Here is a 26,836-nt window from a genome sequence, read left to right as displayed (position 1 = left end):
AGGAACACAGCATCCTTCATCAGACGAAGAGGAGAGAGGCAGAGAGGCGGGAGATAAAACACCAGGACTTGGATAGAATAAAATAAAAAACAGGAAGAAGACTGATGGTGTCGTCTGGGAGGCAGACAGACAGAGGGACGAGAGACACCTGCAGAGACTGGCAGATAGGGAGAGAGAGAGGCAGGAGGCGGCTTTAACATCCGTCCTCTGGGCCTGAGTGTGTGCGTGAGTAAGTGAGTGTGAGAGTGTGTGTGAGTGAGTGTGTGTGTGAGTTATTGTGTGTGTGACATCAGCTGAGTGGAACAAGCCGTTTGGAGGGTGGAGCCATGATGGGCAAGGATTACATGTTGGCCATTATCATCGTCAACTATGATGGTAAGAAACAAACACAGACACACTTATGGAAGAACTGGGGTTGTTGTAATTTTCTTCAGGAATCTGAGGACGGTCCACTTCCTGTGGAACACAAACCTGCAGTCGGAGCGGATTAACCTTCAGTTATTAACCTTCTGTGTCCTCATGTCATATCAGCTTTCATCTTAGTTTTTTCATGCCGGTTAACAATAACATTGGTCATAAAGACAAGAAACTGTTGAAAAAAATGTATTTCAAGTCATCAAGTCAGAACAGTTTCACCCTGCCAACTGGTTTGTACGGTAAAGTGGCAGAATAAAGACAAGAGTAGGTTGTCCTGGTGAATCTGGTCTGACCACAGGACACGCTAGACATGGAGATACCCTTGTTCAGTCTTGACTTCTTAACAACTGACTTATTTCCTCTTTAATTGTGAGATCTGTGTCAGAAGTACGACAGATATGCTGCAGAGTTGGTCTGTTTGTGGGATATCAGGACTGGGACCTGTTAGCTGTAGCCTCAGAGGCTATCAATAAATACTAAACTTTTAAATCATCATGTTGAGTACAGTGTAGCTCTTCAAATCTCAAAAACGTCAGATGTCCCCCTCGTTACAGTTAAAGGTCGACTTATTCTTCTGGTCATTTTTATTTCTCTAATAATCAGCCCAGACTGCAAAAAGACTGCTAACAGACTAGTAATAGACTGGTAATAAACGGCTAATAGACTGCTAATAAACTGCTAATAGACTTCTTAGAGACAGATAATATACTGCTAGCAGGCTGCTAACACATTGACATCAGCAGAACAGGTTCTAACTTCCTCAGAAAACTACAACCTTTTCCTTTATTATTTATTCATTATTTTAGTTTTGTATTGATTAGCAATACATTTAACTGATGAATTACAATATGTTCCTTCTGCAAAGAAAACCCCAATAAAATTATGGTACTTTGGAAAAGTAACTTCAAGTTTTATTTGTTATGGCTAACTTTATAAAACACAAGTCTGTGGTTTAAATCTTTATTAAAGTTGTCTATGACATCATCATTAAATAAATGAAATCACTCTGTGCATTCATAATGGGTTAAATAAATGTATGTACTGTTAGCAGAGTAAAAATCATTGTTTTGATTTAACTCAGAATAAATATAAACATCCTTGTTGATCTTCTGGACATTCAATAGGTATTTCAGTTTCTCAGTTTCAGTTTATTTAAAAAAGGACAGTACACATTAATCAACATTACTGTAAATGCGCCAGTTTTAGCCAACTGGCTAATTCGCAACTGTAGTCCTTTTGGCAAGATGTTATAAACCATTACACCTAAAACAGAAGCATTAAAAGTAAAACACAATATTTACAACACAATCCAAAATAATAGTATAAACAATAATACAATACACAATTAACTCATTACATGTTTGATTTGTTAATAGCCAGGTCTTGAGTTTTTTTGTAAAGGTGTGGTAGGTAGCACAGTATCTTATATTAGTTGGTATGATTTGTACTCAAAGCAGACATTTTACTCTGTTTAGTTTGAATTTATAACTGGAATAAAATAAACTCTGTTGGCCACCCTTTCTGGATCCCTGGAATCAGTAGTACAAGTACTCCAGACACATCATACTTATATATAAAACCCATTAAACATGTTCAGGACAGATTTTGGAGACTAACAACGTGTCAGCCTTTGGCAGCTCTGATTTCTAAAGATCAGCATCAGAAAAACCCTTCAGGCGACCTCCAGACATGCTAAGGGACCGACGCTAACACAGATCTCGTTGCTTAAACTTAGATTAACACTCCAAATCCAGAAAACAGATCCAACTTTTGAGGGTTGCTCAATGTCAAACAAGGACAAATGTCCACATGTGTGGATCATGAAGATGATTGTTGTTATCATCGAACGTCCAAAAAACAGGGACTCCGGGTTAGACGGTAGAGGAGAGGACGTGTGTTTATGTCCTTCATGGTCAGCAGTTAAAGGCGGAAAGATAACACTGTTTGTAAGTGAGCGGTGCCCTCTAAAGGGTCATTACACCCGGTTACGTCTGCTGCAGATGTGGAGAGGACGTTCATGTCGGAACAGGCTGTTTTTATCAGGTCTAAACGGAGACTTTGTCATCTGCCATGTACATCAGTGATGGAACACATTTATTTTCTCATAAGACCATATTTCCACGGCTAGAGGGGACAAAGAGCCACACATCAGACACTTCAAACATGCATGAGCATGAGGTCAGTCACCAGTTTGTAGTGTAGTTTGTATGCTTGGTTGAAAAGGGACTTTATGTTCTCTTTGATGACATCAGTCGATACCGGACTCATCAAACATACTGCTAGAGTACTTGACAAATAATGTGAATGTGTAAACTTTTCTCTTTTATGAAACTTTCCGTCTAAGTGACGTTTACTGCAGAGAACGTTCTCAGTCCAGTCTGAACGGAGACCGGACCTCTTTTACCGCTACTAAGTGTGGACTCTTTAGTCACCTGAAGAAACTTTAAAGGTCCCATATTCATCCTTTCCTGACCTTCAAAGGTTTAAAATGGGTTTAGACCGTGATATCCAGTTTTCAGCGCGTCTCGCTGTCATTTGAAGAGATTTTCCTTTTAAAATGACGTCCTTTGCTGCCACATTTATTCCATCTCCTGATTGGTCATCTAAGTACAGTAACAGATCAGCCCCACCTAAGCATCTATCCCCACGAGACATGTCTCTGTTGCCATGGCAACATGACCGGCAGTCTGATTGGTTTAGGAAGTAAACCAATGGTGGCAGAGTGAGCAGGGAGCAGCAGAGGGGGAGGACTAACAGGATGCTCACTGCAGCACACAGGAAATAGAGGTTTTTTAGAGGCATCATGTAAATAAAACGACCTGAAAAAGCCTGTGTCATATGGAACTTCTTTTTTTTTTAATAAATGTTTGTGTTTTATAATTTTAGGTCTTTTAGGAGGGTCGGATTGAGACGTCTGAGGGCCAAACCTGACCCTCGTCCCGTATAATAAAGTCACGTTCAAACGTCCTATTAAAAATCTGTATTCCACAAAGACAACCTCCGACAGACAGTGACATGAAACTTTTCCCAACAAAGCTGAAGCCAAAAAAGAGAAAATCATACGAGCAACAATATGTACCCCTTTCTGCTTCCAGGGACTTAAGAGCTGCAGCTAGCTGCTGCTGATCATCATCATTGATGAACTGATCATTGTCATTGATGAACTGATTGTGAGCAGGCGAGAAGACCTTTAGATAACCAGATGTTTTGTCAGGCTGCTGGTTTGGAGCATTCAGGTGTACCATGACCATGTACTGTACCATAACACAGTGCCAAAAGGGAACAACATCAGCTATGGTGTCAGAGTATGGAAAGGGTTATAAAACAGCTGCAGTCTAACTGGCTCGTTTGCTTCAAAGTGTTCTCTTCATCAGCTGATTCAGCCGTTTCTGTTTCTGTAAGTTATTAATTATTCAAAGTATCTTTAGTTTCATATCTTCGTCTTCAGCAGTTCCACCTGCGATCGTTGCCAAATGCTCATCACATTAACAACACACCTTACTCATCATTTTCTAAAGTAAGATAAGCTATTTTAACAGTTTTGTATAATCATTCCACCATAAAAAAGATTACATGTGTCAGCAATGACCGAAAGCTGAAGTCACCTTCATCTGAAGGAGTAAAACTGCAGAGTAAGGGAGGATTGACTTTCTGACAGGACATGGCTGAGTGTGGTCTTGTTGCGTTATTGATCAATATTTGACCCTGCTGGTCTGCAGATCCTCTGGTGTCTGAATACAGCGGTGTGAGGAGATTGGTTCATCTCTGAGCAGCTCAGACTGGCAGTTGATGATGGAAGTGTTGGAATCAGATCACTGCCTGAGCTGTCAATAAAGTCTAAGATTTATGAATGAACAAAAAACAAAACAACCAAAAACAAGATATATTTGCCCCAAGTGCCAACGATCCAACTTCCACATTGACGCTCATGTGAACTAAGTTTTGTTGCAGTTCCTCGACTGGCCTATAGAGGCTGTCTTTAAAAGCAAGTACACCTCCATAGACCTCCATGTTAAAATGTCCCACTTTAGAGCAGAAATAAACATATTTACAGTCATACAACAAAACTTTCTGGTCTCAATCATTTGATTTCACATCCACGACAACTCTGAGGGGGAATGTTTTTGTAGAATGTCGGCAGAGTTTATATCAAGCAATACATGTATTTCTAATATGATTGATTGATAGTCACCTCAGCCAATAACTGGTCATTTTTGATTTCACTGTCGTGTCGACATGTTAAACAGTATCCGGCTGGAACGTCTGACAGCAGCAAAGATATTTCAACAGGGTTCTGCAGAAGCTAACTTTGATTGACATGCAGTGGGCGTGTTTTTGTTGGCTTCCAAAGGAACATGGCTGATATACACAGTTATATTGTCAAAGGTACAGAAGACAAGATATATTACTATTAAAGAGTTTTGTGTACATATGACTGATACGTGGTTAGTTGGTTGACGACAGAGATGACTATATAAACAGGTGACAGCAGACACCGAGTTGGTCAGAGGGGGGGACTGCAGCTCAGTCGATTATGTTGGTGTCCCCTTGCAGCGTAGCTCCATAGCAGCATATCTATGATGAAGCTAGGGTTGCCACCCGTCCTGTAAAATACGGAATTGTCCTTTATTTGAGAAAAAAATGTTGCGTCCCGTATTGAACTAATATGGGACATGATTTGTACCGTATTTTCATTAACTTTTACACCATATTCTAGTTGAATTATTGAAATAAATGAACTTTTACACCATATTCTAGTTGAATTATTGAAATAAATGAACTTTTACACCATATTCTAGTTGAATTATTGAAATAAATTAACTTTTACACCATATTCTAGTTGAATTATTGAAATAAGTTAACTTTTACACCATATTCTAGTTGAATTATTGAAATAAATTAACTTTTACACCATATTCTAGTTGAATTATTTAAATAAATTAACTTTTACACCATATTCTAGTTGAATTATTGAAATAAATTAACTTTTACACCATATTCTTCACCTGTAGGCTATATTATACATCTTGGCTGATGTGGACATACATAGCATAGGAGGATATTTCAGTTGCTAGTATGGTTGTCTGTCTGTACAGTCATGCAAGTTGAATGCTATTAAAGCACTTTAAACTTTAAATCAAAGCATTTTGTTTTTTCATATAAAATAAATACATTTTTATTCAGTTTAGAAGTTTTGGGGCTTTTTTTTGGCTCCTGCGCTGCTGAAATCAGGGCGTCCCTTATTTCTATTTCTGAAAGGTGGCAACCCTAGATGAAGCTATACTTGTTTTTAGATTGGATCCCGCTAATATTGCTGGATGATGAACTTGTGTTTAATGCGTGTTGGGTAATATAAACGCCAGGCATGTTATTTATCACCTTGTGCCTGAGAGTAAGTTGAGGGGAGGGAAGGCGAGTAAGGAGGCGAAACATAGCCTGGGCGTGTATAATGACGTAATAACTCTACATCAGCAAGATTTATACACCTTCAAACATTCCTTATTTTATGAAATGATAATTAAAAAATCGACCTCCCCTGGTGGGTTCTACTCAGGTTACGTGATCAACAAATCCCTCCCACGACCTGCCACCTAGCGTTAGTTTCTGTTCACATTAGACCTGACCTGCGGTTAAGACTCCCCTCGGAGGCGAGTTATTCGCGGGGCAGCTTGACACGCCACCCTGCGTCAGTAAATGTAAAGGAGGCACGCAACACACTAGACCAGCGCGTTAAATGCGGGGTATTCGCCAATGTAAAAGGGGCTTATGTTTTAGACCAGCTGCTCTAGTCTTGTCCTGTAGCTGCAGCTATGACTACTGGCCCTAACACACTAGAGTTTACACCAAATATAGGCTTTACTAAACATAAATGTTTGGTTTTAAAGGTGGAGGTGGTGTCAGCCTCCTTAACCCAAACTGGAAGTTGGTTACATAGTAACGGTGCGTGCAGAAGATCCGTCCTCCAGATCTAGATTTGGATACTCTACGAACTACAAGTAAACATGCACTCTGGGAATAGAGACCTGTATGAGGAACATTGGACCTATGACTCAGGAGGTCTTGGAGATAACCAGGAGCTCGGACGTTTAGGACTTTATACGTCTGTAAAATAATTTTGAATTGGATTCTGGGTTTGACAGGGAGCCAATGGAGGGAGGCTAACACTGGAGAGACGTGGTCTCCCTTGCTGATTCCTGTCAGCATTTGCGCTGCTGCATTTTGGATCAGCTGGAGGATATTCAGAGAATTACTTGAACATCCTGCTAGTAATACATCACAGTAATATAGTCTTGAAGTTACAAATGCATTAATTATGCATTTACATGCTAGGTACATGTTTTGCTAGCTACATACTACATAGCAAATGCACATACCTGTACATCTACATCTACAACCTTCATGGTTGTTGTTTACATGTATGTTGTTGTTTGTGTTTATCTGTAATTACACCACCAACCAGCAGGGGGCAGCGCAGGCTCTTTTTTGTAGCGTTGTAGCTGGCATGTTTGATCTTTAGTTTACTTCCTGTTTGTAGCTGTTTGCATCGGCATGTCGTAATCTACATCAGGATATGATGTAGATTAAGTTACAGCGTAGATACACTAGTAGCATAACATGGGTCATGTTTTTATTTTTATTTTTTAATTTCTATTTTTGTTTTTATTTGTAACTTTATTTTAATTTTTTTATCTTTTCATCTTTATATGGGTGTTTGGTTTCTAGGGTGTTTGATTTGTATACTGTATGACAGTACTGTGTGTGTGAGATGGAGATGGCTTGACGATTTTATAGAAAATCCCAATCTACTAACCAATCACCAGTACGGATTCAGGTCAAACAGGTCGACATCGATGTCAGTTATGGAGTTGGTTTAACATATATCTACAGCAATTGATGACAAGGAATATACAGTGGGGGTTTTCGTTGATTTACGAAAGGCATTTGACACTATTCATCATGGTTTACTATTACAGAAATTGGAAAGGTATGGGATCAGGGGAATAGCGAACACATGGGTAAAAAGCTATCTTAGCGACAGACACCAGTTTGTACATATGAACGGTGCCGACTCTAAAAAGGAAAGGATCACTTATGGGGTTCCACAAGGCTCGGTACTAGGGCCAAAGCTATTTATAATGTACATAAATTATATATGTGATATATTGACAAATATGAAATGTGTTCTCTTCGCAGACGACACAAGTCTGTATTGCTCAGGGAAACACCTGGAGCAACTCCAGGTAACAGTTGAAAAAGAGCTTAAAACTCTGAAAAAATGGTTTGACATCAATAAACTGTCATTAAATCTAAGCAAAACAAAATCCATCATCTTTGGAAACCACAAGATTGACAAACAGATCAAAATCAAGTTTGACGGTGTTGAAATCGAAAGTGCATGAAAACACATTTCTGGGCATCATAATTGACAGCAAACTAAACTGGAAACCTCACATTAATAACTTAAGATCAAAATTATCCAAAACAATAGCTATACTGTACAAAATGAAAGCAAATTTGGACCAGAACTCACTTTATCTACTCTATTGTTCCCTCGTACTTCCACACATCAGTTACTGTGTGGAAATATGATATAAATCAAATATAAATCCAATATTTCTACTCCAAAAAAAAGCAATCAGAATTGTCAACCATGCTGAATACTACGCACCAACAAATCCACTTTTCATCCGGTCAAACACCATAAAATTATACGATTTAATCAAATTCAAGACAGCAATAACAATGTACAAGGCACACAACCAGATGCTCCCACACTATCCTGGAGTTGTTCCAGGTGAGGGAAAGCAGGCTCAACCTAAGGGGCTATGGCATTTTTGAGCAGAAATGGCCAAGAACAAAAAAAATGTCAAGGTGTATCAGTGTCAAAGTGGTGAAACTATGGAACCGCCTGGATGAGGAACTAAAAAAAAGTAGCTCAATTTATAAATTAAAAAAAAATTATAAATCTAAAGTAATGGATAAATATAGAACACAAATATAAATTATCTTCATATTAAACTGTCCAAATTATGCAACTTTCCTCCTGCAGCTGTCCTCAAATCGTGAGTGACCACATTTATTTTCTTCTCTTCTTTGTTTATTTTCTTTGTTTTGTTCGTTCGTTTCGTTTTCTTCTTATTAGTATCTTTTGTTTCTGAAGTCTGCCTTTGTTGAAAAGGATAGGCAAAATAAGCCATGAGGCTTTAGCCTATACCTTTTTGGTCAAAAAAAAAAAAAAGGAAATGTGTACATATATATAATATATATATTTATACCTGTGTGTATACTGTACATATACAGTGTGTATATGCAAACATCTTAAAAGGTAAATGACCAAAACAAAATAAACTAAACTAAACTAAATGTCAATTACCCCGAGGGAACTTCCCAAAGGGATTAATAAAGTCGTCTGAATCTGAATCTGAATCTGAATCAGGATGGTATTGTCCCATGTTGGAGCAGTATTGACATCTCCAGCTTGAAAGGGGCCCCTGATGTTTCCTGATGCTGTATTTCTTCCCTGCAGACAACATCTGGACAGACCAGAACCTCCTCCTTGATCCTGACCTTCCTTCAGGCTGGAGAACCATCAAAGACTCCACCGGGACATACTATTGGCACGTTCCCACTGGCGCCACCCAGTGGCAACACCCCCGCCTTACTGGGAAAGGGCAACCACTGGAAACACAGGTGAGAACAGCTGTGAGAAGTGGTTTAGCTCAACTGGATAGTCCGATAAAACAGTTGGTGTGGTCAGCCCACGTCAGGTTTCACTTCTTCTTCTGTGGTGTCTCAGCAGGAGGAAGCAGTGGAGCCGAGCCCCAACAAAGAGGCAGGTGGACCCGCTCAGGATCGGTAGGACTCAGCTCTGCGAACCCTCAGTCACATGAAATGCTTCCAGGTCACGTGCAGGTTTCAGATTTTATTTTTTCTTCAGGGCTTCGTGGCATGAGGACGATCTGACGAACCAAGACCCCGACTCTAAGGTGAGACGACAGAAAACTCCTTCAGAATGTAAAATTCAAACTCCTCGTTTAAATTTGCTACAAACACACTGGTTCATAAGTTCATAAAGAGAGAAACTGTTTTTATTACATTATTTGTTTTGAGGTCTTTGCAGGAATGCTGGACAAGAGACCCTGGTCAATGGTCAACATTAGATCCAGGAGGAACTATATGAGTTCCATCCTGGATCGTAATCCTGGAGGGACCCAACTGGTTCAGATGTGTTTAATAAACTTGGAGACCTTGTTACTCAGAGAGCCTTCTGGAGGATCTGATGATCCAAACAGAGCAAGAGTTTGCGCCACATTAATAGCAGTTGATCAAACTAATTCCAGGTGGCAATCTGACTCCATTAGGGCTGATCTTTGTCTCTGATTCTGTTCAAAACCTTAAGGAGGACGGAGGAGGTCCATTGTGGTGGTTCAGGATTTCATCTAATTTCTGCAGCTGGGATTTATGTACACCTTTATATGAGATGGGTGTGTAGCAGGAGATATGAGAACCAGATCCTCCAGATCTGAGGCCATGTTTCTCAGTCAGAAATGGTGGAAAATCGTCTCCAGGTCAGGAAAGGGCAGAAGTGGAAAAAGTACTGAAAAATTGTAATTGAGTAAAAGTATCTTTACTTTGCTTAAATTCTACTCAAAGTAAAAGTAAAAGTACTCATCTAAAAATTTACTCGAGTAAAAGTACAAAAGTACTTCATTTAAAATGTAATTTGAGTAAAAGTTACTTTCAGTTATTTAATGCAAAAAAAGGATGAGTCACGAATCAAATCCAGCACAAGTTGTTTTAATCAACTTTGAGGCATATTAAAGTACACATCCACACTTGTAAAAGCTCAGCTGAGCTCAGTAACCTTTTACTTCCGCAGAACAGGACAAAAAGGACAGTCACAACCTGTACTGTAAAGTGCAAACTATTTTCAGTCATATTGTCCAACCGACAACACTAAAACCAGAATCAAAGTATTCAAACACAAAATAAAGTGCCCAATGCCCGCAGGATCCTGCTATTCACAATAATCCACAATAAAATGCCCACAAGATTTTCACCATCAATTTTGTACTCAGTAACGTGAGGGGGTTCAAATGTAGCAAAGTAAAATACTTGGGTCAAAATGTACTCGAGTAAAAGTAAAAATTACATATTTCAAAAACTACTTAGAAAATTACAAATTACTCATAAAAAGTACTCAATTGCAGTAACATGAGTAAATGTAATTTGTTACTTTCCACCCCTGGGAAAGGGGTTCTGCCTCATGTGCGAAGTATCTCGGGGGCTTGTACATGCGTTAGGGATGAATGGAGCAGGAGATCTGCTTCATTTATGCTAAACTGTGGTGCTAACTTGCATCACTTTACGTTCCTTGATCAAATCCGCCCCTATGACGTCCCTAATGACGCATTTTGTCATGCTCATCATCATCATGCTCTGCTGGGACCTCCTACTGCAGAGGGCAGTCTAGCTGAGGGACCGCCCCAGTTGTCACTCAAAGAAACCACACCCCTATTTAGCCATAAATGTGTGTCTAAATATAATTTAACTTGATGAAGTACATAAAAATTGCCCCGATTGTCATGAAACGTAACTATGGAGACCAAAACTGTTGTCATGGCAGCCTGTAAATATCAGGATCCAGATCCAGCCAGTAGAGGACCTGCAGGTCTGGATCCAGACCCTAGTGGCCAGTAGAAGAACTGCAGTTATCTTTACTTTAAAAAGGTAAAACCTATTTGGAAACGAGGGACAAAAGGGAAATTAGTCGTTTAAGGTCTTAAAAGTTAAGAGCATGATATAGTAGAGCAGAAAACTGTTTTATTTGCCTTTAAAGCCCAGCAGAAACTGCTTCCAAACTGTATTCAGGACCTGTTCCAAATAAAAGAAACCTGCTATGATCTGAGGGAAACTCATGTTTGAGATGACGACAGCAAGAACTAATATTAAAAAGAAATGTACATCAATTAAGGCTAGAGAAATTTGGAATAGTTGTAATAACAACCTAAAAATGTGTCGCTCTATCGTCAAGTTTAAGAAATTGTTTAAAGAAAATACTGTAAATAAATATAAAACACTATAATTATAAAGTATACTATCAAAAACATTCTAGGATGTGAAACGTCAATTTTATATTTTGTCTTACTTATTTTTTTCTTCTTTATGTATTGTTTGTTTCCACTGAGTAAAAGCTAATGTCTCATATTTTTGCTGATCATAAGAAAAAAGGGTAGGCACTATAAGCTACACCTTTTCGGCAAAATAAATGTTGTTTTTTTCTTCCTTTTCATCTTGTTCTGTACAAGCCGAAATAAAGATTCCTAACAATAAAGATTCATAACTTCCTTCTTGGCAGCAGCTAAATGACAGTTAGTTACTTGTCTGGATAAAGTTTATTGAATACTGATGATGATGTCAGAGTGAAGCTCCTCCTCTGTATCAGGATTTATTCTGGTGGTCTAATCTGCTTTAATCTGCTTTTGTTTGGTTAAATGTCATTCTACCAGTTGTTTGGAGTAATAATCTGGTTTAATCTGGTTCTCTGTCTTTCCATCAGTGCTTCGCCGTGCGCTCTCTGGGCTGGCTGCAGGTGGAGGAGGAGGATCTGTCTCCAGGTCGCAGCAGTCTTGCCGTCAGCAACGTCATCCAGCAGCTGTCTCACAGAGGAGGTGGAGCTGAGCAGAGGGAACGGTTGGGGGCCTGGGGGGAGGTAAGATGCCCGGGGGAGGTGAGACGCCTGAGGGGGGTGAGACACCTTGGCAGAGGAGGGGAGACACTCCTCAGCGGCTAAAACAGGAACTGAACATTCCCAGACTTCCATTTTAAACTCTGGGAAGTAACTACACTGATGCTAGCTGATCCCATTTTCAGAGTTTCATCCTTACGTGATCTAGGGAAGTCGCATGGCCTGGATTATCCTTCAGCTAAACACAAGGAGACACGTATCTCATCTCCTTTTGATCCTTTTTTTTACCCGCATTCAGGCTCATGCAGGGTTAAGAAGGTGAAGGAGCGTGTTACATCTTCTCCCTCCGTGGGAGTCGGCCACAGTGGGACAGAAGTTTTACTCCATTTATTGGTTTGACGTTTGGATGCCCTTCTGACAGGATCGACCTTGTTTATGCAGCTCTGCCCACTATGCCAGCAATCAAAAGAAACATACAGATTCATGGAGCATTATTTTTTCATCAGGATCAGTGCACATTTAAGAAGTGTTATGTACAGCTTTGATAAAAATTATGATAATTACTGTATATTGTGGTGTTTTTGCTGTTAACTCTCACCACCTAGCGACTCTTCAATCAGTCACAGATCTTTTAGCCACTCAGCTGGGACCAGGGGCGAAAATCCCGTTTCATAGTTGGGGGGGACAATAAACAGTAAAATTTTAGAGAATAAATCCAGTGGGGGACAAGGAATAAAAGTTTTAGCCTTCCTTTAATACAGCATTTTGACATTTTCAACTCTATCTCGCAAACAGGCAGAAGACCTTTCTTAGAGCAATACAAAACAATGGTTTTTTTTGCTTGTAATGAGAAGATAAGTCTTGTCCCACTGGCAGATTTTTCTACTTATTTCAAGTGAAAATTTACTTGAAACAGGTGAAAATTGTCAAATAAGTTATTTTTCTGGTGATGACTCTTGTTTTAAGTGTAATGAGATTTTACTGTTTATTATTATTTTCGATTTCGGTTTCGGCCACAAATTTTCATTTTGGTGCATCACTACTAAATACTACTGCATTGTTCCAAAATTATTAATTCTGTCTCAAATTATTCTAGGGGGGACAGCTTTACTAATGGGGGAGACTTGTCCCCCCTGTCCCCCCCGGGATTTTCGCCCCTGGCTGGGACATCCTTTCATGTCTCAGTTGGAACACAAAGGTCCATATTTTGCAATATTGATCCATGATCAAGTTCATCAATTGCCACTCACTCTGCTGTTACAGTACAGGTTACCTTCCCAAAACAGTCAGTTACTACCAGTCATATTGCCCAGGTGACAGGGACAGTTTTAGAACTGAATTTGGTATAAGAGGGTGGGGCTGACCCTACCAGGGCATGGTATTTGATTGGGGTTTAGAGGACAAATCAGCAGTTTGAATTATTGGTTGTGAAAGGGGGGTTTCATTTCTGGAAGGTCCTGGTAAAACTGCTATGTAAAATTTTTATATACTGATTAGTGACTCATGCAAATCTTAAAATGACAGGCTGCCTCAAAACTAGATATAAAACACTTGCAGACAAATTTGAACCTTTGAACATCAGGGAAAACTGAGTACGGGACCTTTTAAAGTATCAGTTCATGTCAATAACTGTGGTTCCAGAACAGCCCAGACTTCAGAATAGTCCAGAAACTCTGAATTAGTTGGATGAACCAGGGAATGGGGATTAGCTGGTTGAAATGAACTTGTTACCTCAACTCTTTAGCTGTGTCCCAATTCAGGGGCTGCGTCCTTCGAAGGCTGGATTTGAAGGCGATTACGTCACAGCAGCGCGCCGAAGGCTGACCCATTTCGAAGGCTCCTTCAAATGCAGCCTTCTTTTCCCGCTGTTTGAAGCAGGTTTGAAGGATCCATCGGTTGTATCCTCCGTGGCCCACCATATCCCAAGATTCATTGCGCACAGTCAGAAAAATATTTATTTCCAGAAAAATATTTTCAGATTCAAATTTTTTCAGAAAAATATATTATTTCCGCCGGCGCCGGCGGACACGCCCCCCTTCCTCCTCCAACAAAATTAAGAAAACTTCTGGCTCCATTTCTTTTTTTTGTTCTTTCTTTCTTTTCTATCGTGTTTTCTTTCTTTCTTTCTTTCTTTCTTTCTTTCTTTCTTTCTTTCTTTCTTTCTTTCTTTCTTTCTTTCTTTCCTTCTTTCTTTCTTTCTTTCTTTCTTTCTTTCTTTCTTTCTTTCTTTCTTTCTTTTTTTTTTCTTTCTTTCTTTCTTTCTTTCTTTCTTTCTTTCTTTCTTTCTTTCTTTCTTTCTTTCTTTCTTTCTTTCTTTCTTTCTTTCTTTCTTTCTTTCTTTCTGTCTATCTTGCTGTCTGTCTATCTTGCTGTCTGTCTATCTTTCTTTCTACTTTGTTTAGTGACGTAGGACAAGGGCGGGAACAGCTGGTGACGCAACCAGGAAATCCCCCACAGGCTAGACCAGGGGTCGGCAAACCGCGGCTCCAGAGCCGCATGCAGCTCTTTAGCGCCGCCCTAGTGGCGCTAAAGAGCGCCTGGAGCTTTGTTTTTTTAAATGTTTGACCTTTTTTTTTCCTTTTTTTCTTCTTTTTTTCTTTTTTTTTCCTTTTTTTCTTCTTTTTTTTCTTTTTTCCTTTTTTCTCTTTTTTTCTTCCTTTTTCCTTTCCTTTTTAATCTCGGCATTTCGACTTTTTTCTCGACATTTCGACTTTTGTCTCGAAATTCTACTTCAACATTAATCTCGACATTTCGACTTTTTTCTCAACATTTCGACTTTTTTCTTGAGATTGTACTTCAACATTAATCCCGACATTTTGACTATTTCCTCGACATTTCGACTTTTTTCTCAACATTTCGACTTTTTTCTCGACATTTCGCCTTTCGCCATTTGCCTTCATTCCAAAGCTTATACAAGACTTTTCATTTTTTGCGGCTCCAGACATATTTGTTTTTTGGGTTTTTGGTCCAATATGGCTCTTTCAACATTTTGGGTTGCAGACCCCTGGGCTAGACCGTCTCATTTCAGTAGCGTCCGTCCAGCCTTCGTTACGGCCTTCGCGGTCTTCGAAGGCGTGGCCTACGAAGACCGCGTCCTCAGAACGACGCAGCCCCTGAATTGGGACACAGCCTTTGTCAAATACTTGAATGATGGCAGGATTCAGTAGATGTGATTTATAGATGACAGTAAATGGATCCTAGTTTTTGTGGATGTCAGATCAGTTTCAGACATAAGTCAGGTGATTGCTGAGGCTGTACTGATTCTGCAGGTTCATGTTCGGGTTTAGCTAGTAGCATGTGGAGCTGCAGCTAAGTGAGCCACATGCTAACCCACAGCACAGTTGGCCTGTAAATTCTGTCTTCATGAGTTTACACCTTCTCCAATTCATTTTTGTCCTGCAGGGTCGGGAGATGACACTGGTTCTGAAGAAAGACACCTTGACCCTGTTGGACCCTTTAGACCAAACCCCTCTCCACCGTCAGCCAATCGTAAACATCCGTGTGTGGGGGGTGGGCTGCAACAATGGCAGGTAAGCTAATCAGACAGCTTCACATCTACTCCGGATTTCAAGTGATCTGAAAACTGACTTCTACTACATAAGGAAGTCCTCTGGTTTTGTGTCAGTTCCAGTCCTGGTCTGGTCCAGCCTGGCCGACCATCCTGATTTCACCTCAGTTAAAAAGACCAGTATGGTCCCTCTGACTGGACTTTTATCTCCAGCGGGCATTATCAATGAACACAGAAGAAACTGTCTCTGAAAGCTCTTGGATAGACATCCAACCAATCAGAAAAGGGTTTCATGTGGCGTAGCCGGAGGTATAACCATACTAGTATCCACAGAAGACACCCTGAATGTTTGCAGTGGAGCAGGAATGCTGGTGAATGACTGTTGTTGATTTTACAATGAAAACTTCTTGATCCAAGGAGGAGGTTCCAGGAGACCAGGAGGTACTTAATATGCAAGTAATACAATTTTTTGTTGGATTTTGAGTTTTACGGGGAGCCAATGGAAGGAAGTTGACACTGGACAGACATGGTATCTCTTGTTGATTCTTGTCAGCATTTGCGCTGCTGCATTTTGAATCAGCTAAAGGATATTCAGAGAATTACTTGGACATCCTGTTAAAAATAAATTAAAGTAATCTAGTCTAGAAGATACAAACGTGTGAATTTGTTTTTCAGTGTCACTCTGGGAGAGGATGCTCCTAATGTTTGCAATATTACGGAGATGGAAAAACGCTTTCTTACAAACCTGATTATATGATGTTTAAACGACAAACTCAGATACCAGCCCACCATCAGAGGACAAACACAGATACAAGTTCCCCATCAGGGCACAAGAGAAGATCATATTTCACACTTTCTATGTTTTGATTCGCTAAATCCTGACGGAAAATTGAGTTGAGCTGCAACTTCTTTTCAAGAAAATTTGGACATAAAATGGAGATTAGATACAGGTTTAAAATGTATTGTCCTGGGTGTGTACAATCCTTCAGAATTAATTAGTTCTGATGATGTCCTTCAGGGCGGGGAGAGGGTGGTCGAAAACCTTCTGAGCAGTGTTGGTGACCCTCTGTAGTGCCTTGTTGTGTACCATGGTGCAGCTGGTGAACCATACAGAGATGCAGTCAGTAAGCACACTCTCAGTGGAAAAGCAGTAGAACACCTCAGGTTGAGCCTCCTGAGGATCCTCAGAAAAAGGAGACTTTTCTGGGCCTTCTTCACAATCATGTGTTAGAGCTCCTTTGGAAGTCTGGATTCATGTGCACACCCAGGAACTTAAAGGTATTGTGACATCATTTTTAACATGCTTTTAACACTATTAAAAGTCTTGGCCAACATCCCTCAAATGTGTCTAAAAGGGTGTAACAACAAAAACTTCACTCCGGTACTCCATTCCTGGCTTTTTATGACGGTGTTTTTTTGCGCCGTGAAAAATGCGTCCTTTTCCCCCTTTCCTGTCAATCATCGCCCTGCTCCTCCTCCCAACCTCTTCCAATCCAACTGCTACACACTTCTGCCGTCTCCACACACATGCGCGCACACCGAACCACAAACACCCACACACACAGCCCAGACAGGGCGACTACAGCCCGGTCCGTGACCAGAAGACTCGACTGGAAGTCGGGTCCTCTGGTCACGGACTTCTAACAGCGGCGTCGGAGAGTTAAGCCGGGAGCGACAGGCGAAGCATGCACGGAAAAGCAGCACGGCGAAGTAGTCCACCGCAAACAATCACAAAAATAAAGGCATGCGAAGCAGCAGTGTCCCCTTATCTTAAGTCCAGTCGGTGGCCGCGGGTCTTTTTAGCAGTTGTCCTCCAGTGATGATAACAGAGGGGGCTCTAAACAGCTCCGTGTTAAGCCTGATTTATGGTTCCGCGTTAAATCGACGCAGAGCCTACGCCGTAGGGTTCAGCGTACGGTGTAACGCAGACCATAAATCAGCCTTTATCAGCCTTTATCAGCTGGAGGTGAGAGGAGGCAGGGAGCTGGGTGGAGGGGGCGGTGATTTAGCGGGTCTATACGAAACGGCCCGCCACCAAACCAGATGCGCCGTTTTTGCATAGTTATGCGGAAAATCCCAGAAAGCACACAATACACTGAATGTTAAAAGTTCATTGTTTTTTGGGTGTAATTGATGTCAAGACACCCAACAAAACACAAAAAATCAAGAAAAATTTGTTTTTCATGTCACAATACCTTTAATGCTGACCACCCTCTCCACACACTCCCCACTGATGGGGATGAGCTACAAGTCAGACTTCCTTCCGCTGAAGTCAATGATCATCTCTTTTGTCTTAAAGATGTTAATGACCAAGTTATTATCAGCACACCACCCCACCAACCTGGTGGCCTCATAACTGTATGCTGTCTCATTACCATTAGATGTGAGCCCCACCACTGTAGTCTCATTAGCAAACTTGATGACCTCATTGATGGTTGCTGACACAGTAATATATGTACTGAGTTTAAAGTAGGGGAGCCCACTAATGGGGCCCTGGAGGCCCTGACTCTCTGAACCTGGTCAGATAGAAACTCTCTGATGCAGCAGGTGGTGGGAGGAAGAAGACCAATTCCCAATAACTTTGCTGTCTGGGAATATGGTAAATAAAAGCAGAGCTAAAATCATCAAAGAACATTCTTGCTTGGTGCACCTGATGTTCAAGGTGGGATATGGTGTTGTGGAGTACTGTGAAAATGGTGTCTTCGGGTGATCGGTTAGCTCTGTACGCAAACTGCAGACGGTCGAGCAAGAGTTGGAAGCAGGACATAATGGAACGCTAGACCAGTTTCTCAAGACACCTCAGTTCTACAGGCGTCAGACCAACAGGTTGGTAGACATTGAGGCTGCTGATGGTGGACTTTATGGGCAGGAGGATAATTGTGGATGACTTCAGGATTCGTGGGATGAGGGACTGGAGCAGTGAAGATCTTGGTGAACACCCTGACCAGGTGGCTTGCGCACTCTCTGGGGACCCTGCCTGGGGTTCACTGTCCTCAGTGTGCACCTTACCTGTTCTTCCTGCACCATGAGGCTGGACCGCAGAGTCCTGTTGGAGCTGCAACTGCTCAGGTCCTTGCACTTCAAACCGAGCAAAGAAGTGGTTTAGCTCCTCCGCAAGCTAAACCAAAGCCCCTTGGGCTGTCATGGTGTTGCTGGATTTGCATTTGTTAGGTGTAGCTGAGTGTTTGTTGATCCTAACAGCAGCAATGCTGGATTCTTCTGCCAGGGTTGGAGAACTTCTACAACTTTCTGAGTTGTAATTCCAACCTCAGGGGTATTTTAATTTTATACAAGGTACTTGGAATTTACATCTTCCAAGTATAAATGAAACAGTAAACAACTTGATCTGAAGATTTGATGCACCTGCAGCTGCTGGAGGACACTTTGGGTTAGAGTCAAGATCTTCTCTGCGCTTCCTGCGTTTGTGCTCAGCTAGCTCCACAAGAACACACTTCGACTCACCTTTAAGTTTCTTACCTGTCCACCACGCTAACGCTCTCACTCTCTGTTTCTTTGCCACGCCCCCCTCACATGGCCAGGGACAGGTAAACCACCCACAGTGACACCTCACAGCCTCAATGTCAGGGTCATTTATTGAGTTCACTGTTTAGTCATCAGCTGTTCAACCTATGTGTGTGTGTGTGTGTGTGTTCAGGGACTTTGCATTCGTGGCTGGTGATAAGGACAGCTGCATGCTGAAGTGTCACGTGTTTCGCTGTGATGCTCCGGCCAAAGCCATCGCCACGGTTCTGCACGAGATGTGCTCGAAGGTGAGCGCCTCTCAGCTCGTCAGCATGTTAACATTTGTAGGAAACATGAAGATTTCTGAAACAGAAACCAGAGACATTTCCAGTCATGGTGTGTGAGGTTCTGAGGTTCCAACAGTAGTCACAGAACAAAGTGGTGAGGAAGAAGTGTGACTTCAACCGCCCACTCTCATACTCTGAATCTGATTCTGTTTCAAATGTGTCTGAAAGGAGATGAGATGTTTAGCTCATTTATAGGAAAGGTTCCAGAAATCCATCCATCACCTATAACTAGTCATTTTAGGACAGGGTCATGGGGATCTACAGGAATGAAAGGCAGGAGTAGGGTTGCCACCTTTCAGAAATAGAAATAAGGGACATCCTGATTTCAGCAGCGCAGGAGCCAAAAAAAAGCCCCAAAACTTCTAAACTGAATAAAAATGTGTTTATTTTATATGAAAAAACAAAACGCTTTGATTTAAAGTTTAAAGTGCTTTAATAGCATTGAACTTGCATGACTGTACAGACAGCCAACCATACTAGCAACTGAAATATCCTCCTATGCTACGTATGTCCACATCAGCCCAGATGTAATATAGCCTACAGGTGAAGAATATGGTGTAAAAGTTAATTTATTTCAATAATTGAACTAGAATATGGTGTAAAAGTTAATTTATTTCAATAATTGAACTAGAATATGGTGTAAAAGTTAATTTATTTCAATAATTGAACTAGAATATGGTGTAAAAGTTAATTTATTTCAATAATTCAACTAGAATATGTGTAAAAGTTAACTTATTTCAATAATTCAACTAGAATATGGTGTAAAAGTTAACTTATTTCAATAATTCAACTAGAATATGGTGTAAAAGTTAATTTATTTCAATAATTCAACTAGAATATGGTGTAAAAGTTAATTTATTTCAATAATTCAACTAGAATATGGTGTAAAAGTTAATTTATTTCAATAATTCAACTAGAATATGGTGTAAAAGTTAATGAAAATACGGTACAAATCGCGTCCCGTATTAGTTCAATACGGGACGCAACTTAACCAATCTTAACCAATCACAATCATCTGAGCCAGATCTGTTGGTGTTCAGGTGGAACCTAACCTTGGTCCTCAGCATTTCTTGTTCCGAGATAATAGATTTTTTTGGAAGTTTTCTGTGTGTAAATATGACCTAAAGAATCAAATGAGGAGATTTGACACTTTAACTATAATATCAGTTTTTAATCCTGATTTTGGGACCTCTGTTGTTATTTCCTTTTGTTCAGATATGTTATTTAAAATGTTAACTTTTTCACGGCGAGGACACTGGAGCTCTGCATCCACACCTGCAAGGACCTTTAGCAAGGACTCACAAATAGTTGTAATGATTCTGTATGCAGATTATGTCTGAGAAGGCACAGACGAGGCCATCCCGCTCACTGACGATGGAGAGTATCTCTCCTGAAGACCTGCCCAGACAAGGTAACTCACTTGCTGCCATCCTTCGATCATCAGCTGATCATCAGCTGATCATCAGCCGATCAGCAGCAGCGGTGAGTGACGGTGAACTGGTGTATGTGTTTCAGTTGAGTTTTTGGAGGCGGTGCGGAAGCAAGTCCAGAAGTTTGAAGTCCAGTATATCGGAAACCTGCCGGTGTCCAGAGCCATGGGTAACTCACATTCAACTAACTTTGTTTGTATGGCAGCAGTTTTCAACAAAAGTTACCAGAAGGTGCTTCACACAGAAAGTTAACACGTTGAAATGAGTAGGCCTGGAAGCTGACTGGAACATGCCCACTTTATCACCGGGGTAACCAGCTAGGCCCGCCTCTCCCCAACTAACGAGGCTTTGACCTGATCAACATTAATGGGCATCATAAGTTTGCATAGGCTAAGCCAGGGGTGTCAAACTCATTTTGCTTGGCGGGCCGGATTTGACCAATTCTTTTTTTGCGGGCCGCACGCTCAAAATAACAAAATCGGTGCAAATTTTTTTTTTTCTAATTCTTTTTTTTTACTATTGTTATCTAATCCAATATCAGTTTAGTTCATTTTAAAGGAAATATGCACTTTGTTTACACTCTAATTATGTAAAATATATTTCTTCAGGATCTTTTCTGGAAATTTCTCGGTTTTTTTCAAATTATGTAAGATACTTTTAATATCATTTTACAAAGATAAACAGAAACAAGTATGTTTTTTTTATATTTCGCTTTTTTATAGGAAATTTAATTAAAAGCAAAATCTTTCTTATTACATCCAAGAGTGTTTCTTTGTGATTTAGAGATTTTTCCAGTACAATTAAGTGTATTTATTTTTTTAAATTGGCGCGGATATTTAGGCCAGTGTGCCGAAAAAGTCAGCACTTCTCTTTTAACTGTTTTACTTTGTCACTATCCTCGTATTCAAAACTGAAATTCTCAGAATAAATATCTTTTTAAGCAGCGATATTTTTCCTGCGAAAATATATAATAGTAGTCAGTTAATAAAAATAAACGACCGTCTACAAAGAAATAAAATCGGCAAATGCATTCTAGAAAACTATAAAAATGTCGAAAACTGCTCTATTTGTGTAATAACGATGGATTTGTAGAAGAAATATATTATCGGATATGCTGCGATTCATGGCAATTATTTATGCCTTCCTTTTTAGTAAATTAACATTTCGTTTTTTTGCGTTGGAAACTTCTCGCGGGCCGCATGAAAATCTCTCTCGGGCCGCATGTGGCCCACGGGCCGCACATTTGACACCCCTGGGCTAAGCCAATCAAGCTAAATCAGCTATCCTGTGGTGACTAAGTGAAGGTGGTTGTGTTCCAGCTGGCTGCCTGACATGTTCAGCCCATTTTTGTATTTACATTAGTAAATACAAAATAAATTCAACTCCCAAGTCAACTCCCACCAAAGTGGTGTTCTGCAGTACGAGAAAAAAGAGGTTTCAAGACGAGTCTTCAAAAACAAATGGATGAGATCAGAGAGGGCGTGTCCAGTCATTTTTATACATTCTATGGTTGCAGGTATGGAGGTGTTGAACAGAGCGATCGAGAGCATCATGAACTCCACCGACAGGGACGACTGGGAGCCGACAGTGATCCACATCACTGACAATGTGATGTCGCTCTGGAAGGGGGAGGTACTGTCTTCGCTGGTCAGCCAGGTCAGAGGTAACCACAGGCGAGTTTAACCCCTCTACTCTGCTCCAGGACAGAGATGAGCCCCTCTGGGAGTGTCAGGTTCGCTTTCTCACATTCCTGGGAGTCGGCCACGACAGCCACACCTTCGCTGTAATCATGGATGGTGGCACACAGCAGTTTGAGTGTCACGTGTTCTGGTGTGAGCCCGATGCAGGAAACCTCTCTGAGGCCGTCCAGGCTGCGTGCATGGTGAGGTGACAGGAACTTCACCTGTACATCATGACATTGGAGATGTCTTTAAGGAGGAGCCCTCTGCACCCCTGTCTATACAGTACTGTCAGTGTCAATATAACAGTCATCTAGATTTATTTACCAAAAGAAACTTTAAGCATGCAGGTTTTAGCCATGCTGCGTTCAACTGCAATTTTTATGCAATTTCAGTACACACAGCTCATAACAGCACCATAAAACATCCTAAAATCCAAAACTGAACACAAAACAGGTACATGAACATCCTCCCACGCTTTGGTACCCATTAGCCTTTACCATTGATTAGCCATAATTCTAAAATTCAGAAAACTGTTACATGAAACAAAGATCTGGCCCACAAACTGCGCTGCCAAGCAAATAGTGTCATGGTGTGCCTGTTCCATTTGCATGCATGTAAATTAGGTAATAATCATACATTCGGCGCAAAATTACCCCTTTTCTATGCAAATAAGCCTCATTGCAAAAACCGTCTAATTCAAAAAGGCGAGCGCTATTTGCCACATGCAAAAATAGTGGAGCAAATACCGTCTTTTCGAAGCGTGTATTAACTGCGCGCAAACTCACTCCACACTCCCCCTCTGTCTCTGTTTCTCTCTCTCTTCAATATCATTCAAGCCTGTGGGATACTGAATCATATTAAGGGTGAAATCTATAGTCAGACATGACTGTACACAGTCATATCAAGTGGGGTTGTGGACTTATCTCGGATTTAAAAATAAAAATAACAGGACGGAGCTCAGGATTCATCCATACATAAGGGGCTGCTTTATCACAAACAATTCCACCATATAAACATATAAATCTAGAATGTGTGTGTTTAACAGCTGACCTGTAGGTGTGTGTAGCAAAACACAGAACATGAATTACCGTCAGATCCTGATCTGATCCCGATCCGGTGTTAATGAAGTTACCGGTGCTGTGCCTTGTGCGTAAATGCGCACAGCTTCTTAACATTTGACATTTCATTAGCTTATGTCATACATGCGAAATACTAGAGAAGTACAAATACGTGAAAGTTGAGGCTGTTGTGCTCTCTGCAGTTTTCATTATGGACCAATCTGTGTCAATATCATTACAGCAAAATCTTTTGTGAATAGGACCTTAAAGCGGGGCAAATTGCGGGCGCAAATGCGACGCAATTCACAGCGCTATTTGCGGGCGCAATCTATTCTTTGTGGATTTGGCCCATAGTCTCTCCAGCGTGTCCTGGGTCTTCCCCGGGGTCTCCTCGTAGTGGGACATGCCTGGAACACCTCCCTAGGGAGGCGTCCAGGAGGCATCCGGTACAGATGCCCAAGCCACCTCAGCTGACTCCTCTCAATGTGAAGGAGCAGCGGCTCGACTCCAAGCTCCTCCCGGGTGACCGAACTCCTCACCCTAGCGTCCAGCCACCCTGCGGAGGAAACTCATCTCGGCCGCTTGTATCCACGATCTTGTCCTTTCGGTCACTACCCAAAGTTCATGACCAGCTGGGATACTAATGGTTAAAGGAGAGTGAACAAAAAAGAATAAAAAAAACTACGAAAGATGATACATTTTAGTTCACAGCAACAACAAACAACAAATCTGAGCTTTTTATGCAGAAATTGAGTTAGCTGTAAAGTAGCGTTTATGCCGTATTTACAAATAAAAATCCTCTGAAAACTTTAATGCTCGGGTCAAAGTACATTAAAGTCCTGCATACAACTGATAATAAACTCTAAAACAACAAAAACCAAAAAAAGAAATAAGCTAAGACCTGGCTAAAACGTATAATTACTTTTGCACTTTAGCATTGATTAGCTGTTAGCAACTGTTAGCTATGGCATGCTACTGACAGAGACAACACCAGCTTCAGTGGAACATATTTCACCCTGACACCAGTCTGCACATCCTAGCATCAGTTAGCCACTTTAGCAGTGATGCTAAGGTACAAACAGCTAAAGTGAACAAATAAAAAAAGCACTTGCTAACAAACAGAAGTGGAGACTTCCAACATTTTTGTATCCATTACAAATGAGCATCTGCTAACCAACAAAGTGCAGCTAAAATGTGTAAAAAAAAAATACAATTATGAACAGTTTATCATTAAGCACTTTAGCATCAACTATCCATTCGCTCCCAATAGCATCCATCGGCCACAATGCTAAATGACAGAGAACAGTTAAATTGAAAAAACAAACAAAAGAAAAAAACAACACCAGGCTTAGAGTACAAGTACACTGACATGTTTGTAAACTACCAGTCAATGCGCTTCCTGTTCGCTACATGAATAAACTACATGGTTTTAAACTGCCCTGTATGATTTCATTGGCTAGTGTAGTTGCAGTATTACTGGCAACATAACCCACAATTCAGTGCTGCAAGGTTTGACATTGTCCCATTCAAAGTGAGCAGATGGCTGATGCTCAGGACGCTTCAGGGCGATTTTATGGTTCCCTTGAAAAAGTTATGCAGTGTTATTTCAACAACAGAGCAAATCTTTTCTACAGCACACTGCTCCTGAACATGTATTTTCTAGTACCTGTACTGATGATGTTGTCCGTTAAAGGGGAAGTGTCTGTAGACACTTCCCCTTTAACGGACAACATCATCATTAAACGGATATGCAGGGTTCTGTCACGTAACCGACCCACATCAGATCTGAATTGTCCAGTGTACAGGTTTTTGGTTCTTGTTCCTTGGTGAAGACTCCACCTCCTGAAAACCAGTGTTAATTAACCTGCTTTTTAAATGTCTCCTTTAAACTTCTTTGTATGTTAAAGTCAGTCAAAGGTTTTTCCTGCTGACAAAAGCTGCTGGCAAAAGTGATGTTGGTCGATGATCTCACAGAAGTCCTCTCCTCTCCTCAGGTCCAATATCAGAAGTGTTTGGTGGCTCAGACTCCACCCCCCAGAACCAAATCGTGGCACACACCCACATCGAAGGTTAGACGTGCCAACTCCATGGATGGCGCGACCTTCCCTCCGCTTGTGTCCCGTCACTACGGCAGCAGCAGCTCCACATTGACGGTGAAGAGCAATGGTGGCCTTGGCAACACCAGCGTAAGGAAGGGGATGTTGGCATTTTTTGAAACGTTCCGCAACAAACAGACCGCTACCTCGTAGTCACAGGGGCGGGGACACCAGAGCCCACTGGTACTCTGGGACTCTGGTGGGCATGTGCAGTGGCGGAGCGACGCCCCCCAGTGGAGCAGCGTCACACCTGAGCTAACAGCATGAACGTTCACAGGTTGTTGACGAATCAGAGCAAGCGATGGCTCCATCATCTCTGTCTGCAGTTCAGGAGCATCTCTGAACCCACGACTGCGCTCAAAGATCCAACTGAGAATAAGAACACTGACTAGACCACCAAACTTTCTTTAAAAATAAAACAAAAAACGAAGAAAAGACCTGACTCCTGAATGTTGCTGTGACCAACTTCTGAGTCTGAAGCTAACTTCCCCGGAATGTTCCCGAAAACAAGAAAAGTAGAGTTGAATTAGCACGGAAAGATTCCTTCCAATTGTTTGTTGTTTGCTGGCCTCCGGCTTCTCCTGTAGTGAAACCTCAATGTCCAGGTGGCAAGTTTCCAGCTGTGGCGACCACTAGGGGGCGCAGTCTTAGAATACACAAGCAGGGTTGCTGATGATGGGCGTTGCTGTGGTTCCTGCTGTATGCTGGAGTCTGTGACGATGAAACAAAGATTTTTTTGTTTGACAGCCTTAAATGTGTGAATAGAGGCTCCGCCCCCAGTGATGTCAGCTTCTGCTGCCTCCTAATCGGCTGAAATCCCTGCTGGTAGAAGCTGCTGACAGATGGTGAACCAGTGATAAACGGTTTTGTTTCTGTAGATGACGGTGACCACCTCAGCACAAAACAATGATGTCATGTAGAAAATAAACCAATAACCAATCAGAAGCTGCCTCTCTGCTCGTCATGATTCTTCACTGGTTTCACGTCCTGCTGGTTTGTTGTTTCTATAACAGGGCTTCCATTCTTTCTTTTAACTTTGTTTTTTGCAGCTTTGTAAATTCAGTTCTAACTCTTGTTATATCTTAGTTCGTAGTGTTGTTTATTAAGCTTCTTTTAAAGCACTCTGATTTTCCGAATTTTCAAAGTT

General features: G+C 41.1%; 1 protein-coding gene across 2 annotated transcripts; it reads left to right on the top strand.

Moving 5' to 3' along the window:
• Positions 1-26,634, top strand: apbb3 (amyloid beta (A4) precursor protein-binding, family B, member 3). Of its 2 annotated transcripts, none has more exons than XM_061740460.1 (12): positions 1-375; positions 8,945-9,108; positions 9,218-9,273; positions 9,356-9,404; positions 11,978-12,130; positions 15,509-15,636; positions 19,270-19,384; positions 20,753-20,834; positions 20,939-21,022; positions 22,370-22,485; positions 22,556-22,735; positions 25,588-26,634. In XM_061740460.1, the coding sequence occupies exons 1-12, from the start codon at positions 327-329 to the stop codon at positions 25,840-25,842; spliced, it is 1,431 nt and encodes a 476-aa protein (XP_061596444.1). In that variant the 5' UTR covers positions 1-326; the 3' UTR covers positions 25,843-26,634. The 2 variants fall into 2 exon arrangements, with proteins under 2 accessions (XP_061596444.1, XP_061596442.1); XM_061740458.1 differs by having other exon boundaries at positions 9,215-9,273.
• The last annotated feature ends 202 nt before the right edge of the window (positions 26,635-26,836 follow it).

This window comes from Cololabis saira, chromosome 14 (genome assembly GCF_033807715.1).
Source record: "Cololabis saira isolate AMF1-May2022 chromosome 14, fColSai1.1, whole genome shotgun sequence".
In the NCBI taxonomy this organism is placed as follows: domain Eukaryota; kingdom Metazoa; phylum Chordata; class Actinopteri; order Beloniformes; family Belonidae; genus Cololabis; species Cololabis saira.
Note: the sequence above shows the minus strand (reverse complement) of the source record. Positions and strands in the feature narration are given on the sequence as shown.

Coding starts and splice junctions, on each gene's coding strand:
- apbb3 (XM_061740458.1), top strand. CDS start 327: ATGATGGGCAAGGATTACATGTTGGCCATTATCATCGTCAACTATGAT. Junction 376..8,944: donor TATCATCGTCAACTATGATG/GTAAGAAACAAA, acceptor TCTTCCCTGCAG/ACAACATCTGGACAGACCAG. Junction 19,385..20,752: donor TGCACGAGATGTGCTCGAAG/GTGAGCGCCTCT, acceptor TTCTGTATGCAG/ATTATGTCTGAGAAGGCACA.